The 18,274-nt window shown below is 48.0% G+C and overlaps 1 protein-coding gene across 1 annotated transcript in view; it reads right to left on the bottom strand.

The window, feature by feature from the left end:
- Positions 1-13,403, bottom strand: part of Drg2 (developmentally regulated GTP binding protein 2) — a 16,773-nt gene extending 3,370 nt beyond the window's left edge. The window contains exons 1-10 of the mRNA XM_013016571.1: positions 13,164-13,403; positions 9,093-9,253; positions 5,513-5,602; positions 4,994-5,054; positions 4,256-4,346; positions 3,613-3,685; positions 3,411-3,501; positions 2,457-2,554; positions 1,999-2,075; positions 489-577 (exon numbers count right to left, since the gene is read on the bottom strand). Coding sequence (XP_012872025.1) covers positions 489-577; positions 1,999-2,075; positions 2,457-2,554; positions 3,411-3,501; positions 3,613-3,685; positions 4,256-4,346; positions 4,994-5,054; positions 5,513-5,602; positions 9,093-9,253; positions 13,164-13,227 — 895 coding nt within the window. The 5' untranslated portion in view covers positions 13,228-13,403. The remainder of the gene's footprint in view (positions 1-488; positions 578-1,998; positions 2,076-2,456; positions 2,555-3,410; positions 3,502-3,612; positions 3,686-4,255; positions 4,347-4,993; positions 5,055-5,512; positions 5,603-9,092; positions 9,254-13,163) is intronic.
- Positions 13,404-18,274: the final 4,871 nt, after the last annotated feature.

The following is an 18,274-nucleotide window of genomic DNA, read 5'->3' as shown; positions in this document are numbered from 1 at the left end:
ACCACAAAAAAAAAACAGAAAAAGGCAGAAGTGGCGTTGTGGCTCAAGTGGTAGAGCACTAGCCTTGAGCTGAAGAGCTGAGGGACAGCGCCCAGGCCCAGAGTTCAGGCCCCATGACCAGACCCCCAAAAATAAATAAATAAATAGCTTGGAACTTGGGACACTGGGTGCCTGGGGTATGTGAGTGTGTGTACCAAGGGACAGGGATGTGGAAAGTGCCTAAAGCTCCTGACCAGGAGGGAGAGAGGAGTGCCGGGGTGGGAGGGGGTGTAGTAATGGGACTGCCACTGGATAGGGAAGGGCCAGTGTGGAAAAGCCTCAAGACAGACATCCCTTAACTCAAGATTTTCTGTACATGGTTTCATGCCAAGGTGTCTTTCAGCCTGGGGCAGAGGACAATACCCAGGTGCAGACAAACTAGATCTCTGGGAGCTAGCTTCATGCTGGCTGGGGAGACTGTTTTTTTCTTGAGCTGAGCACAGACTCACGTCCTCTCTTCTTGGTGTAGATGCAGGTCAGGGCCAAGTACTCCCAGAGCATCTCCAGCAGGTAGTCTAGGTTCAGCTTCATGCCGCAGCTGTGGAGAGGTACCACAAGACCCTAGGGCTCAAAGGCCATGATTTGCACTTTTTACCCCCCCTACCTCCCTCGCCAGGCATGGTACCAAGGCCAGTGTGGCCCTGCTAGCACAAGGCAGGGAGATAAGCCTGTCATCTTGAAGCAGCTGATGCTTCAGCCACCCATAACTCCCTCCACTCATCCACTGCTCATGCCCAACAGCTCAGTCTGGCCAGGTGGCAGTGGTTCACATCTATAATCCTAGCTACTCAGGAGGCTGAGATCTGAGGATCATGGTTCAAAATCAGCTTGGGCAGGAAAGTCCATGAAACCCTTATCTCCAATAAACTATTCAGAAAAAGCCAGAAGTGCATCTGTGGCTCAATGCTAGCTTTGAGCAAAAAAAAAAAACTCAGGGACAGAGCCCTGGCCGAGTTCAAATCCCAGGGCTGTCAAAAACAAAACAAAACAAAAACCCCAAACCTAAAAACCCCAATAGCTCAGTCTATGCTTTGTATAGGCCCACAGTACCTGTGACTCACACAGGACTGCTGTGGGGTGATTGGCTGAACTGTGACAGGACTGTGGACAGAAGCCAGGAACATGGAAAACTCAACCCTCTCTGTGAGGAGAGGGGCTGCCAAGGCACAGGGTAGCCCTCAGGGATTTCGGCATGCAGGAGCAGCTTGGGTACTGGGGGTAACCAGGACTAGGTCGCCCAAAGTGATTGCTTGAAACAGTGTAACCCCAAAAGCCATGGTGAGCATGAGCAGATAAAGGTGTCCACGCTCTCATGCCTCGAGGATGAGTGTGTCCCAGGTAGCTGAGGAGCCAGGGATACAGGGAGGAGAGGACTGAGTTTTCTCTGAGGGACAGACACTGCTCTTCTAAGTGGTCACAATGCTTCAACAACAGTCTTCATCCATCATTTCAATTGTTACCCCCCTTGGTCCCTGGGCATCCTGGTCCCACTGGGAAATCACCAAAGAACTTAGTTTGAGCAGGAAACAGCAATGTGGTTCCTGTTTGAGGAAGGGTTCCAGGAGGCCAGGGATAGATCTTTTCCATCTAAAAGCTTTGTTCCCTTTTCCTTGGAACTGTGATCGGACAAAAGCCAGGACTTCCAAGGCACCAGCAGAGGCCATCATACCCAAGACTTTCTGGGGCCTGCAGTTCATTACTAGGCTAAGAAGCCTATGAACCTCAGCCTTGGAGCTGACATATGTTTTTTGGGTCTTTTTGTTGTTGTTGTTTTTGTTTTTGTCCAGAGGCCACCAGACAGGCCAGTATCATCAGTTGTTGCCAGGGGTTGGGTGGGCTTCTTGCATAGTTCCTAGGCTTTATAAACTTACCTGCAGCTGGAGTTGCCTGGCTCCTAAGCTGAGGTGGCTAGGAGGCCTGAACATGAGACAGAAGAGCAGCAAAGCACCAACATCTCACCTGATGACTACACTGTTGGGTTTTCGGGCCAGGCGGTCCACTTCTTCCATGGAGATCTGGTCAATTTTGTTATATACCTGAGAAGTGAACAGGTGGAGGTGCGTGGTAGGGAAGAAGAGCAGTTCAGGATGAGGTTTCAAACCATGGCTGTGGTTTGAACTCACGTACTTCCCCACACTGCCCCCCCCCACTGCCTCAAGACTAGCAAGACAGAAGTAGCTGATGGCAGCCAGCCTCCCCATGAGGAAAGAATGGATCAAACCCTCATTTCAAGCTGACCATGTCTGCAGGGGGAGGATGCAGACCCCTGACTCTGCTCTTCTCAGAAGCCTGCTGAGAGGGAAGCAGCAAGGGCAGCCATGTCCATCATTGGAGCTCAGGAGATGCATTCAGAGCAAAGGCCATGTGGCCTCCTCCAGGATACCCTCCCACATGGGACCCAGGAGCGGGCCACTTACATACAGACAGGGCATGTACACCCGGTTGCCCACTATCACGTCGATGAACTCATCCGGAGAGCAGTCTTCTCGGAAGAGCACTTCCGCATTGAAGATCTCTGAGGGGCTCAGATTAAGGATGACCTGTGTACCAGTATTCTGTGTGCTTTTCAGAAGAGAGCAGAGCAGCAAGCATGCTGGTCAAATGTTTTACCTGATTGCAAAGCTTGAGGAGCCTTCTCATCCCCACAACTCTAATCCACAATAGGTTCTCATCAACAAATCAACAAATCTCAAAGCCTTGTGCCAGCAGGTCAGACCTGTCATCTTAACTATTCAAGAGTCTAAGATCTGAGGATTGAGGTTCAAAGCCAGCCCAGAAAGGGAATGTCTATGAGACTCTTATCTCCAACTAGTCACCAAAAAGCCAGAAGTAGAGCTGTGGTTTAAGTGGTAGAGCACCAGCGTTGAACTTAAAAGCTAAAGGACAGCACCTAGGCCCTGAATTCAAGTCAAGGTAAAGTTTAAAAACGTGCCAGTCCAGGTGCACATGAATGGTGTGCCATGGCCTGTGCCACTCCCGCCTGTCCTTGGGGACTGTCTGCCAGTTCATGCATTTCTGAAAACCAGGGGCTCACATCCTGCTGAGTGGCCTCTCCTGCCCTGTCAGGACTGACTGAATAGGTCCCCTCTGTCTCTGAGGCCTCAGCCTATCCTCTAGGCCATTAGCTAAACACAGATCCCTCAAGCTTCTCTAGGTCAGGAACCCCCAGGCTTCATGATCCTTTCCCATGACATCTTGCCTTTCTTCTACATGTCATCTGACAGCATCTAGGACTCAGTAAGATACTAGGAAGCCACGCTTGTCAAGTTGGTGGCTCACACTTGAAACCCAGCAGGCTTGTGTGGCTACCAGCTGGAGATTTCCTGGGACAGCCTGACGTCTCCTCTGCTTAGCCCTCCTCTGAAGGATACTGTACTCGTGCAGGATGAGCTGTACCAGCTTCTCTGAGCACTGGGTCAACGTGACCGTCGAGTTAAAGGAGATGCCACCACCTTTCTTGGGCTGGAACAGGCAAAGAGAGTAGGGAGGGTTATTGATCAAGGGACAAAGAGATGGCAGCGCCACCTCTACAGGGGCTATGCCACACCAACCCGCCTGGTGGGAGGGCTGTACCTTGAAGTAGATGTTGGGCTTGTGCTTATTGAGGCGGATGCCCACCGACTCCAGCTCCTTCTCTAACAGAGACCTAGGAGATATCCACGAGCCTCACCGGCTGCCCTGAATAGCATCTTAGTGATCCTGGCAGTTCCCACTACCTCGAGACCAATTCTCTAGCCTTCTCCCTAGTAACCCAACCCCTGAGAATTGTGGGGAGCCTCAAACTCTTTGTCATGGCCAAGGGGAGGCCAGGCCTGTCCAATTTACAATAGCTGGTGTGCATAAGCGAGTAATATGAGCCCAATGAGTTGCCCAGGGACAGAGAATACTATCCCTGCCCCCCAAACTCCTATGGGCCTGCTGCTACACAGGCAGCTGCTGTGCCCCTACGTGGGGATAGACTTCTGGTAGATTCTGGATAGTATTTGGGCATTCAGATCTCTGTAGCAGAAGCCAGGCAAGGCTTTGTTCTTAGCCCAAGATGCCTGAACACAGCTTAGTGAGGGGCATGTTACAGGCCAGGTAGTGCTGGTCACAGACAGCCCTGTGAGAACTCCAACAATGACAGTGCCAGGCACCCGTGGAGGGCTCACCATGATCTCAGACACATGGCCCATCCCAGACATGTGAGCCTGCCTTCCCGCCCCACCACGCGGACCTCTGCACCTCTCCCTTGGTGGCATCCAGCATCATGATGACAACATCAGCTGTGCGTGCCACAGCGATCACCTGCCGGCCACGGCCTTTTCCTGGATGGGTAGAAGGAAGTGGTTACACCCTGATAAGGCACACCCACATAAACAGGAAGGACCTGTGACTTCCACCTAGCCTCTGATACCCTAGACTCCTGTCTTTACAGACCCACCCACCATGGTCTCTGCTACATGCCCTAATTTCCTTGACCTTCTTCATTAACCCATGGCTGTTTTACTCATGGAGACTGTTTTTTTTTTTTTTTTGAGTTAGGGTCTCAGGATAGCTTCAAACCAGTGATTTTTCTCCTTCAGTCTCCAGAGTGCTGGGATTATTGGCATCGAGTACTCTGGATTATTGGCACTACCCATACCCAGCTAAGACTGATTTTAGAAGTTGATAGGGTAATAATAGCTATCCTCCCTGCCCCTACCTTGCAGCAGGCCCAGGCTAAGATGCTTTGTATACATTTCTTCCTTTAATCCTCAACACTGCTGTGAATTCAACATTATCCTGCATATTTTGGAAGTAAGAAGACTAAGGCCTGGCTTAGAGAGACAAGCACACAGCTAATATGGCTCCAGCATTTGAACTTGAGCCTGTTCTTTCTAGAACAGAACCAGTGATCTTTGGTCATCTCCGCGTCAGCTATACTCAGTGACAGAGCTCCATCCTGGCCCCCACCTGCCTGTCTGGCTCTCACCTTGTGCTGCGCCTTCAATGATTCCAGGAAGGTCCAGAAGTTGGATATTGGCACCTTTGTACTGGCGAACAGAAGAGAAGGGTGAGGTAAGGCCAAGGGCCCACCAAGGCTCAGGATACTTACAACAAAACTGCAGCTAAGGATATGGGAAACACAGGTGCCAACTGTGGCCAAGTCGGAGTCCTTTCACCATCTCAGCCTGACACCAATCACAGCCTAGGAGCTGGAGCTTTCTGGGAGGGTCTCTGGATCTTCTATATCACTTGTTAATAGAAGCAGCCCCTTACAAACACACCAGATCACCATGGAAACGCAGCCACAGCACCCATTGCCCATGGCAAGCACAGCCAAGGGCCCTGAGGCTTTTTTTGTGTGTGTGTGTGTGGAGAAGGGGGGGGGGCGGAGACAGGTGCCAGGGTAAAGCAACCAGCTTACCCCATGCCAGGCCACCCACCCTCACACATTCAAGATCAACACAGCACACTTCTCTTCATTGGGAGCCCATCATTCCCCACTTACTTCAATGACTCCAGGGATACACGTCAGGGTAGTGAACTCATAGGATGCGGCTTCACTGGTTGTGGAGGTCATCAGACTCAAGAAGGTGGACTAAGAGAAGAAGGTCACAGCACTGAGGAGTCTCTTTCCAGGCTCCTGGGAGACTGTGCAGGGCTGGGGGTTGCTGGGTAGCAGAAAGAGCCTGGGCCTGGGGCCTGGAGGGCTGTCTCTGGATTCACACCAAGGCTATGTTCTTCCACGTCCTCAGGCTTGTCTCCAGTAAGCTGGGAACCCGTGTCTAAGGTGCTCCACACATGAAGTAGAAGGCTTCCCCTGATCCCACAAAATGCTCTCACATACTAATGAAACCAGAACCCAGAGTTCACTGCAGCCCTTGGGGAGAGGTGAGGGATCATGCATGGGGATGGAGGCAAGGGGCCTGAGACTGATAGTTACCAGGGCACCCAGCAAATGCTCTGGAAACCCAACCTTGAGGATACCCTGACCTGTCTGACCCAGGGGTGACAAGTTGGCCACTTTCTTTCATAAGAGGTGAGTTTATATTCCCAACAGGGCAGGTGGGATCAGACCCCAGGAGGCACAGTCCTTGGTAATTTCTATCAATGGCTTTCTGACACACCAAGTACACAAAGGGTGAAACACAGCACACAAAATACTGCCCAGTCTGGGCTGGGAAGGTGGCTCAGTGGTAGAGTGCTTGCCTTGCATTCATGAGGCCCTGGGTTCGATTCCTCAGCACCACATAAACAGAAAAAGCCGGAAGTGGTGCTGTGGCTCAAGCGGTAGAGGGGTCACCTTGAGCTGAAGAGCTAAGGGACAGCGCCCAGGCCCAGAGTTCAGGTCCATGACTGGCAAAAAAAAAAAAAAAATACTGCCCAGTCTGCAGCAAGTACTCAAGAAATACTTTTGCCACCAAGATCATCTGCTTAGTGAGTGGACTTAGGGCCCTATACTGCCCTTGCTGTAGGCCCAAGCAGGACTCATGCTCCTTTAGGCAGCTTCCTGACTGGCCTCCACAGGTCTACCCTTTTCTTCTCTGACCCATTATTTGCACAAACACTGATTCTGTTTAAAGTAAGTCAGCACTCAGACCTTAATTCCTAACCCCATTCTCCAAAAAAGGAATCAGGGTTCCTTGGGGAAATGGCAGATCCCAGACGAGGGCAACCATGAGATAACATGAGTCTTAGTGTCTTATGGTGTCAGAAATTGAGTTCTACTAGAAAAACAAAGACAGGTGCCTGTCCAAGCCACTAGTGAAATAGCTCTGAAGTCAGAACAACCTGAGCAACAAAAAAACATGGGGCTGAGCACCAGTGGCTCCTACCACCTAGGAGGCTGACATCGGAGGATCATGGTCAAAAGCCAGCATGGGCAGAAAAGTCCGTGAGACTCTTATCTCCAATAAACAGAAAGAGCCAAAAGTGGAACTGTGGCTCAAATGATAGATACAGCACTATCCTTGAGCAGGGACAATGCACAGGCCCTGAGTTCAAGCCCCAAGACCAGATTAAAAAAAAAAAAAAAAAAGAACATGGGCCAAGATCCCAAAGCAAAACAAACACCCACCAGTCCATACTGATTAATAAATATTGGGACCAAACAAAATTTGGGGTTGGAGCGTGGCTCAGTGGTAGAGCACATGCTTGGTAGAGGCAAAGCCCTGCCACCCCAGCACCCAAAACAAATAATAAATCCCAAATAAATTGAGATGAGAACTCTTCCCATGCAGGAGATTTCCAAATAAATTTGTGTAACTCTCCTTGCCCAGGAAGGTATGGGCTGCTCACGGTACCTTCCCTCAAAGGCTCAGTGTGGTTAAAGAGAGGAAAATAGAGTACCTATGAAGGAATGTACCATCCCTCCACCCCAACCTGGGCCAGGCGGTCAAGTCAATGTCCACAGTGTAATTCACAAGGTAATATAATAACACTGGGTCTCTGTGAGCTTCTTCTCTAAACCAGAACCCTAGCTGGCACAGAGAAAAACATCAGGCAAACCCAAGGTGAGGGACTTTCTACAAAACATCTGCTCAGTTCTCCTCAAGGTCATCAAACCAAGACATGTTGGGCTGGGGATGTGGCTTGGTGATAGAGTACCTGCCTGGCATTTATAAGGACCTGGGTTCCATTCCCAATATCACAGAAACAAAAACAAACAAGGCATGTTTTAAAAACTGCCTAGAATTAGGGAGACTGTAAATTGACTGCAATGTGGGATCTCAGTAGGGAGAAATTCAAGTATGAACTTGGGTGGACAACAGTACCACTCTGCCCTAAGCTGTGACAAATGTGCTGTACCCACACACATGATGTTAACAAGGAAATGGAATGTAAGGTCGATGAGAGCTTTCTAGCTACCTTTGCAACTTATTTTTTGCTGGTCCTGGGGCTTGAACTCTGAGCCTGGGCACTATCCTTTAGCCTCTTGTGCTCAAGGTTAGTGATCTACCACTTAAACCACAGTGCCACTTCCAGCCTTTTCTGAGTGGTTTATTGGAGATAAGAGTCTCACGGACTTTCCTGCCTCTACTGGTTTCGAACTGTGATCCTCAGATCTCAGCCTTCTGAAGTAGAATTATAGGCGTGAGCCACAGGTACCCAGCTGCAACTTTTCTTTAAGTCCCAACTTTATTCTAAAATCAAAAACTTATTTAAAAGTAATTCAGGCAAGGGAAAGAGTGACATTGTCTAAAACAAAATGTACTTTTTACCTGACATGTAACTTGTAACCCTCTGTACATCACTTTATAATAACAATTTTTAAAAGAGTAATTCAGATCATGTTTCTTTTTTGCTCAAAACCCTATCATGATGCTTAATCTTTATACATAAATGTAAGTCAATATGGATTTTACACAAATATTGAACTGCAACTGTTTTCATGTCACTTTTCACTCCAAGCCAAAGTTCATTTGAGGGCTCAGAAGGCCTCCATTCTTTTTTACTTTCTTCTGCTCTGCTGTCCTCAATATTCACTCAGACCCAGCTGCCCTGCTTCCCTTAGCATCCCAGGAAGACTCCCCCCAAGGGTCTCTGTACTCACTATTCCTCTGGTCTGGAATATTCTTGCTCATGGCTCTATAAGTTCCCTCACTTTCTTTGGGCTTCTGCTCAAATAGCTATGGACTACAGAATTCCTCCCAGGCCTTGCCACACCTCTCAAGGGTTAGACCACTGCCTTCTCTGGGTAGCCCTGGCTCATCACTTGATAGGTCCCCAACTGTATTTGCTTTCTGTTCTTTTCCCTAGAGAAGAGTTCTGTGTGGGCAAAATGGAACAGAACAGAACTCTTGTTCCCTGCCATGTTTCCAGTAGCTGCCATATTGCCTGGATACAAGGTACACAATAAATGTCTTGTGCTCATGGCTGAGTCAGGAGGCTGAGCACAGCTTCTCTTGCTAATGAGAGGCAAAATACCCTCCAGGTTAGGCTCGAGGGGGGAGGGAATGGAGATGGAAAGACCAGGCCCTGGCCTTGGAAGTGCCTGAGACTACCAGGAAAGGGAGGGAGGAGATGGCCATCTGTCTGGAAGATGTTCTCCTGCCTTCCTCCCCAAATCCACACTGACCGTCACTAACCTTACCCACAGAGGGAAAGCCAATCAGGGCCACTCGGGCGTCTCCAGACTTCATGACATCAAAACCCTCTCCTTTGGATGAGGCTGATTTGGATGGTTCCAGGAGCTGGGCCCGATACTTGGCGAGTTTTGCCTTTAGCAAGCCCAAGTGGTATTCGGTGGCTAAAAGACAAAAGTAAGGCAGAAGTGAGTGCCCTGCATCCCATCAGATGCTGACTGGGAAAATCAGAACCAGGTAGCGGTCGCTGAGAGAAAACTTGGGTCAGGACCTCTGGGCCTAGTACCTGCCCCTGCTTCCAAAACACATGGCATTTTCTGCACTGCTATCATGTACTGGAAAGGATCGGAGTACAGCCAAGTAGTAAAGTACCTGGCTAGCAAGTGCAAGGCCCTGAGTTCAAACACCAGTACTGAAGTGGGGGGGGGGAGAGTACTGGGATCACCAAGAATAAACTACAGTATATAAGAGAAGGCTTCAGTTTGCTTTGTTTGGATAGACCTTTACCATTCTAGGATGCTATGCTGCCACAGCCACATCTCAGGTAGAAAACTTGAGTGGCTACATAAGACTTACCTGCCCTGCCCTGGTCTGTATCATGGCTGCCACCTCTCTGTGATCCCACCCAGAGCTGTGGCTACTTCACCAGTCCCCAGCACTCACACAGTAAAATATGTATGTAAATATATATTGAATACACATATACATATACTAGGAATTTTAATTTTTTTTTTTTGGTTGATTGGTTGTGGAGCATGAACACTGGGCCTGGGCATTGTTCTTGAGCTCTTCGGTTCAAGGCGAGCGCGCTACTGCTTGAGTCCCAGCGCCACTTCTGGTTTTCTGGTGGTTAACTAGAGATAAGGGTCTCACAGACTTTCCTGCCCAGGCTGGCTTTGAACCGAGATCCTCAGATCTCAGCCTCCTGAGTAGCTAGGATTATAGGTGTGAGCCACCGGTGCCCAGCTAGGAATTTTAAATTCAATTTTTTTTTAACTGGTCATTGGGCTTGAACTCAGGGCCTAGGCACTGTCCCTCAGCCTTTGTGCTCAAGGTTAGCAAGCTACCACTTGAACCACAGCACCACTTCTGGCTTTTTCTGAGTAGTTTATTAGAGGTAAGAATCTCCTGGATTTTCCTGCCTGGACTAGCTTTGAACCTTGATCCTCAGATCTCAGCCTCTTATAGGCATGAGCAAGAAGTGCTTAGATGAAGTTTTTTAAAAAGATAGAGTCTCAATGTGTCCAAGATGGCCTCAATCTATGTGTGTGTGTGTGTGTGAACAGTGTTATACAGGGTGTGTGAACAGTGTTATACAGAAGTCGAGAGTCTGTGTCAGAACCCCATTCTGTTATTGCTCGCTATTTTACTTTGGAAAAGTCGGCTTCTTCATCTGTAAAATGAGACCACTGGCAGTACTAGCTACTTGATCAGATTGCTGTAAGGCATAAAGACAGACAGCTAAGAATTAAGAGCCTGCTTAGCAGAAAGTGATCACCCAACATAAGTTGGCTCTTTACTATTTACAATCAAGCCCACCCTTGCCTAAAATCTGCCTCATACCTCCTCTGTTTACTGTCTTTATAGCTCTTAGAACATTCTGGTTTCAATAAGAGAGGCATAGTGGTTACTGTATCCTACGCTTCCTTAGTCCAATGCTCAAGACATGTTTTTAGCAAGTCAACTGGTAGGCTGCTGGCAGCAAGCAAGGTCTTAGCATTATCAGTCAGGTCATATGGTCCTTTACTGTCATCCTAGATCATCCTCAAGCTTCTCTTTGGAGAAGGACTGGGTCTGAATTATCTTTACAGCCTCTTGCCCACCACAGCCCCAGCAAAAAAGCATCTGTGGCCTCCCTGCTATTTTGGGGGGCTTGTGAATAATGCTGCATACACCTGCCACAGGGAACTTTAAAAACAGGAATTCTGGGGCTGGGAATGTGGCTTAGTGGTAGAGTGCTTGCCTAACACACATGAAGCCCTGGGTTCCATTCCTCAATATCACATAAATAGAAAAGCCAGAAGTGGCTCTGTGGCTCAAGTGGTAGAGTGCTAGCCTTGACCAAAGGGAGGTTCAGGGACAGAGCCGAGGCCCTGAGTTCAAGCCCCAGGACTGGCCAAAAAACACAAAACAAACAAACAACAACAAAAACACCCAGGAATCCCACTAGTCTCTTCTCTGCTTGACACACTTCACCACCAACCACCAGCCCAGCATCTTTCCTGTTGACTTTTAAGGCCCTACATCCCTAGCCCCCTTCTCTCTCATCACTGCAACCCAGCACCAAACCTTTAGCCCTTGAATAAGCTAAGTTTGTTCCTACTTTGGGACATATGCATTAGTTGGTTCCTTCTGCCAGGTACAGTCCCTTGCCCCCAGATCTTTGCATGGTTTTGTCCCTTCTCTTTCAAGTCTCAGCTCCAATGCCCAACACTTATAGTGGTCTTTTCTATCATGCCCCTAAACAGGCTCAATACTAACCACTACTGGCTGAAGTTATCTGGTTTATTTGATGATAAGCTGGCAGGATATGGACAGGAAAGTCAGCTCCAGGAGGGCAGGGATGGGTATGTCTTTAACATGATGCCTAGCACTATAAAGGTTCAGGAAAGGTTTAAAGAGTGAAAGAATCAGAGGCTTCACGACTCTGACTCCTCCTCCAGACCTAAATGGAGCTAACGGGCAGACACTATGACCTGCTACCTCACATTTCTTGCTTCCAGTTAGCTGAAGCCCACAAGACTGTCTAGTTGCAGGTCTCATTACTCCACATCCTCCTGATCTAGATTTTTTTTACTATCCCAGGAACACAGCATGCTCACTGTGATTCCCAAGCCTTTCCTGGCCTAGATACCCTTATAGCAATGGCTGGGTCCCACTTCCTCTTGTCTCTCTTGACCTTTCTTCCCTTACAATCTGAGGCATAGCTCTGATGCTCCCATACATGCAATCTATATTGGGTGGTTTTACTTTATTCTTTTGTGGTGTGCTGGTACAGGGGTTTGAACTCAGGGCCTCTCACTCCTGTTTAGCTTTTTCATCTCAAGGCTGAAGCTCCACCAGCTGAACCATAACTCCTCCACTTTTGGATTTTTGTTGATTAATTGGAGATTAGAGCCTCTTGGGCCTGGTGCCAGTGGTTTACACCTATAATCCTAGCTACTCAGGAGACTGAGATCTGAGGATGGATTTGAAGCCAGCCCAGGCAGAAAAGTCCTTAAGACTCTTATCTCCAATAAACCACTCAGAAAAAGCCGGAAGTGGAGCTTGGCTCAAGTGGAAGAGTGCTAGCCTTGAGCACAAAGAGGCTCAGAGACAGCACCCCAGGCCCAGAGTTCACACCTCAAGACTAGCAAAAAAAAAGAAAAAAGAAAAAGTCTGGATTTGTTTGCCTGGTCTGGCTTTGAATCAGGACCTCAGATCTCAGTCTGTAGCTAAGATTACAGACATGAGTCACCAGCACCTGGGCTTGGGTGATTTATTTAAAATATTGTGCTTTACAAATGTCATCTAAATAAACAACAGGAGCTAAGATACGGAGCAGGGAGTTATTATCCCCATTGGCAGAAGGGGACACCACGGCCCCAAGAGATAAAATGTCTTTCCAAAGTTTCCTGTAGCAAGTACTGTGGCAGACCTGGGGCTCAAAGCTAGCCCTTCCAAATTCTAGGGTTCTGATTCTCTCCACATCACTTTGCTGGCTCCTGGCTACCTGCTGGAGTAAGGGTTTTCCGAGGGTGTGTGTGTGTGTGGGGGGGTGTCTTCTCTTTCCCTCCTCAGCACAAGATGAGAGAAAATCACCAGGCCTGACCCTTAGGAAACCTACAGGTTGGAATCCCGGTCCCGCCCTCCTCTTTGGTATAGCAGTGATCAGATCTCTTGGGGGTAAGGGGGACCCAAGAGAGCATTGGAACCATTTTCTGCTTGGCCCTATCTCGTGCAGGCTGGAGGGCCTTGGCTTTCCTCCGATGCTTCTATGCGGCCCCGGACAATACCGAAGGAGCTGTTCTCCCATTTTACAGACGGAAAAACGGAGGCAGGCAGAAAAGGAGATTCCGCCGAGCTGGGCCTCACCCTTGTTCTTCTGCGTCCGAGCGATCTCCTTCTCGATCTCCGAGATCTTCTCCAAGATGCCCATGGCTGCAGCTGCTGCTGAGATTGACAAACCAACGGCGGCGGCGGCGGCGGCGGCGGCGGTACCGGGAATTCCGGTTTGACGGCGGAGGCCGAGCTGTCGGCACCCGGAAGCCTACGGAGAACAGAGTCCTCGTGGACGCCCGGTGCCTCTGGATTCAGTGTCCGGACAGGCGACGTAGAGCACAACGCCACACACAATCTGTTCCGCACGCCGGGTTCAGGGCGGGGCTGGCTGGATGGGGCCTGTGGGCGGAGCCGGGGCCAGGCAGCCCGGGGCGGGGTTTTGAGGTTCTGGACCTGTGCTGAGACCAGAAAGAGGGACTCTCTAGGGATGGACCCTGGACTGGAGACGCTTTACACTGTGCCAAGAAGAGGCGCTGAGCTGAAAACTTGGTGGCTCTCATTTTGGAGAAGGTTAAAAGTATGTTCCTAGGTAACATCGTGTGTGTGTGTGTGTGTGTGTGTGTGTTCTCCCTGGTAGTAGAGCTTGAACTCAGGATCTGGGCGCTGTCTCTTAGCTTCCCTCCCCCCTCCTTTGGTCGGTTATGGGACTTGAACTCTGAGCCTGGGCGCTGTCCCTCAGCTCTTTAGCTCAAGACAAGCGTTCGACCACTAGAGCCACAGAGCCACTTCCGGCTTTTTCTGTTTATGTGGTGCAGAGGAATCAAACCCAGGGCCTCATGCATGCAAGGCAAGCACTCTATCACTGAGCCACCTTCCCAGCCTCGTCTCCTGGCTTTAGTTCAAGGCTGGATGGAGTTCTACCACTTGAACCACAGCTGTACTGCAGGATTTGTGTGTATATGTGATTAATTGGAGATAAGAGCTTCACAGACTTACCTGCACCGGCTGGTTTGGAACCATGACCCTTAGATCTCAGCCTCCAGAATAGTTAGAATGAGGGGTTGGGAAGGTGGCTCATGAGGCCCTAGGTTCGATTCCTTAGCACCACGTAAGCAGAAAAAGCCAGAGGTGGTGTTATGGCTCAAATGGTAGAGCCTTGAGCTGAAGGGCTGAGGGACAGCGCCCAGGCCCAGAATTCAGGCTCAAGACTGACAAAAATAAAAAAAAATAGGATGACAGGCATAAGATACTGGTGCCTGGCTAGGTAACCCTGTAAGTGCTGCAACTGAGCATACTACCTGCCCTTACAGGTATACTGATAGGGTGGAATTCTTGCCCCCAAAATACTGTTCTTGAGTTTAGGCACAAAGAAACAACAGACATGTGAAAAGTGGGACATTTTATGATGTAAATTACTGGGTTCTTCAAAATATTAGTGACTAGGGGAGAAAAGCAGGGGGACTCTTCCAGATTCAGGGATAAAGACTTTGCCTGGATTTTTTTTTCCTAAGTATAACACAGTTATGACAATTTGGGGAAAGTTTAAATGGATTGGCCAGTGAATATTAGGGAACTGTTGCTAGTTGCTTTATTAGTAGATGCACATGCAGAATTTAAAGGTTGTCTTGACTTGCACTGGCTGCTATAAAACACCATTGACACTGGGCGCTGGTGGCTCACGCCTATAATCCTAGCCACTCAGGAGGCTGAGATCTGAGGATCATAGTTCAAAGCCAGCCCAGGCAGGAAAGTCTGTGAAACCTTTATCTCCAATAAAACACCAGAAAACCGGAAGTGGCACTGTGGCTCAAGTGGTAGAGTGCTAGCCTTGAGCTTAGCTGAAGAGCTGAGGTACAGTGCTTGGGCCCAGAGTTCAAGCCCCATAACTGTCAAAAACAAAAACAAGCAAAAAAAAAAAAAACTCCACCAGAGACAGTGGCTTAAATAACACATTTTCTCATAGCTCTGGACACTGGAAGTCCAAGATCAGCATGTTCCATTTCTGGTGACAGTTGCTTTCTTGCTGTGGCCTCATGTGGTCTTGCTTGGAACAAAGAGTAAGCTCTTTAGTGTTTCTTTTTATTGGGGTACTCAACTATCATGAGAAGCACCCTCTTCAACTCATGTTACTCTAATCACAACTCCAGGCCTCCAACTCCAGGGCAGGGCTTCAACATATGAATGTGGTGATGGGAAAAGACAGTCTACAACAAGGTTGAAAAGTCATGTCTGTATCTTATTCTCACAGAGCTCAAAATATTTAGCAAAAGCAGTGAAAGTAAATGTAGAAGTATGCTATTGATTGTTGACTCCAGGAAAAGGTATATAGGTGTTTACTAAATTATTTTTTTTTCTTTTTTTCCGGTGCAAGTACACGAGAGCCATTTATTGGAAGCTCAAGCCTGGACTCACAATCATCACTGACACAGTGGGTCAGAGTTGTGAGTCCTTTTTTTGCCAGTCTTGGTGCTTGAACTCAGAGCCTGTGTACTGTCCCTGAGCTTCTTTTGCTCAAGGCTAGCCCTCTACCACTTTGAGCCACAGTGCTACTTTGTTTTTTGTTGTTTTTTTTTTTTAGTAGTAAATTGGAGATAAGGGTCTCTTGAGGACTTTTCTGCTCAGGCTAGCTTTGAGAAGCAATCCTAAGATCTCAGCTTCTTGATTAGCTAGGATTACAAGTATGAGCCACCAGTGCCCGGCTGTGAACATGTTCGTAAACATCCTCACAGTAAGAAAAAAAAAAGCTTATTAGTTTAAATAATAGAATTGATACTTTATACACACAAGTGAACTGTCATTGATGTCAATTCCTTTAGCATTTCAACCAGCTTAGAATTTAAACCTCCTCAGCACTTAAAACATTTCTTCAGAATTCAACTGTTTCTGGCTGTATCCCTAGGTGCTGCCTAACCTGGTGGTAATTGTGGAGTCATGGACCTCAGAAATTAAGGGCCAGGGCCTTCCATCCACACCCAGCTTCAGGGTGCTGCCAGTGCTTTGGGGCTCTCACATTCCCAGAGGAAAATGGTCACAGTGGCAAAGGCAGCTCACATGCATGCCTGATTTGACTTGTCTGGACAGCAGGCCATAACAGGCAGCAGATGATAGCTTAATGTGTATACTTCCTGTGTGAGAGGTGGGAATCTCACACACAGGACTAAAGACGAAGCACTTCCATGTTCCTAAGGAGATCTATAATTGAACAGAATGGAGATCAAACAAAGGTGTAGAGTGGTTGGCCAGAAACCTCCAGAATGAAAAGGAGTAGTCCAGGGAGGGCCTTGGCTGTGGCCATATGAATGCTTTGGCTCATATGCGTCTCTTGCCAGCCTGGCAGAACTGTGCATCTCCAGGGCCAGAAAGGAACTGGTTTCTAACAGGACTGTTCTGATTTAGAAATTGGACACACACTGCTTAAATACCTTTATTATTTTTTAAAAATTATTTGGACATTGATAGCTCTGCAAAATACTTCTCCCATCCCAAACCCTCAAATCCTTTCCACATGTCCTCCATAAAGAAACAAAATATTCATACTTTGCGCTCATTCAAATCTAATTTTAAGAACATTTAAGATTCAAAATCAAATATTTTTCTTTCCAGAACTCGTTAGTCATTTTAAACCACAATACAACATACTTAATGGCATTTCTTTTTTAAAAATTAGCTTATCAGACTTTTTTGTGAGGAAAAAAAAATCAATTCAAGGCCTTAGAGAATATAAATTCCCTGCTTTTGAAAGCAGACCATTGAAAGACCCCCTTGCCACCCTTGGAGTTTGTGATTTCAACATAGCCAACGGAACCAGCAGATTGACTTTGTCCTTGACATTAGGCATTGTCTTAGTTACTTTTGGACTGCAGCTGAAACTCTATAGAACTTTTAAAGGGACGGGTAGGAGGCGGCTAGGGACAGTGGAGTGGAAGCCTCTGAGCAGTGGGGAAACAAGAGCCAAATCCCTAGGATCCTGCCTCATGGCAGGCTTGTTTGGGGTAGAGGAAGACAGTAGGAAACCTGCGATCTGCACTAATCTCTTAATAATGGATACAAGTGTCAACCAGAAATATTGCACATAGTATCAGAGGCATGTAAACTGTTGAGGTTAAGGAAAGATCTACAGGTGGAGAGAATTCCCCAAGTCCTTCAGGGACAAAAGAAAAAGGAGTTGATTTCGATCATTCGGGAGTGACTATGAGAAGTGCTCAGTCTCACCCCCGGGGCTTATGGGCAGACTTCTAAGCCAACAAATCTTCAGAGGTGTCTGGAGGGTCTGGGAAAGGTATCACTTCATTTTTCCAAACACCTGCGCACTTCATTACGTAGCTATGAAAGGAAAAACGTGAAAATCCCTAGGACAGAACCTGGCCTGTCTGGTCTCTGTTGCATCTGTTAGTGTCCCTTCTAGCTCACTGATGTGCCATGCAGAACCATGCACACAAACCTCAACACGCTGTTCCAAGTAGGCCTGCCATCACCGAGGCATCTTGCATACACAGAGGGTTTATATGCTGCATGAGGAAAGCTGGCACAGCCATGGCCTCCTTTGCTCTTTAGTGATATCCCTCAGCCTAACAGAATGGTTAGCTAACATCTCATGAGTGTGAATAAGGTGGGTCTGAGCAGAGCCACTCATCTGATATCTAGCTGGAAGTTGGTGGTTCGTTTAGAGATGGGTTCAGGCAACACTCCTGCCTCAGCCTCCAGAGTAGCTGGACTACAGGTCCACACCCCTACACCAGCTTGACTTTTTTGATTCAGCTCTAGGAATGGATGTATTTTTCCACCAGTCACTGGGGCACTTTTTAGGATTCCTAGGCTCTGACCTTACAGCATGGCTGGGTTGCACCTTTGCTGTCTTGGGACTATAAATTCTGGATGTCACAAGTGCTCATGGCTACTTCCCCAAATTCTGCTCCTTTAAGGCTTCCCTTAACATTCAGTCTCAGTAACATACAGTACATGTCATTAAAAAGAAAGTCACTTAAGAATAGAAAACATTCCCCAGCACCCATCCTCCTGGAGGGCTTTCTCTATGTGGCCCATGGATGTGCAACCTGCAATGCTATCATCCTTCCTTTTTTTTTTTTCCTTTTGTGTGTGTGTGGTGCTGGGGCTTGAACCCAGGGTTTTGAGTTCCAGTATGCTAGGCAAGCACTCTACCACTGAGCTACACCTCTAGCCCTGATGCTAGATTTTTTTTTTTT

Source organism: Dipodomys ordii, unplaced genomic scaffold (assembly GCF_000151885.1).
Source record: "Dipodomys ordii isolate 6190 unplaced genomic scaffold, Dord_2.0 Scaffold31, whole genome shotgun sequence".
In the NCBI taxonomy this organism is placed as follows: domain Eukaryota; kingdom Metazoa; phylum Chordata; class Mammalia; order Rodentia; family Heteromyidae; genus Dipodomys; species Dipodomys ordii.
This window is presented reverse-complemented; position numbering and strand designations above follow the sequence as displayed.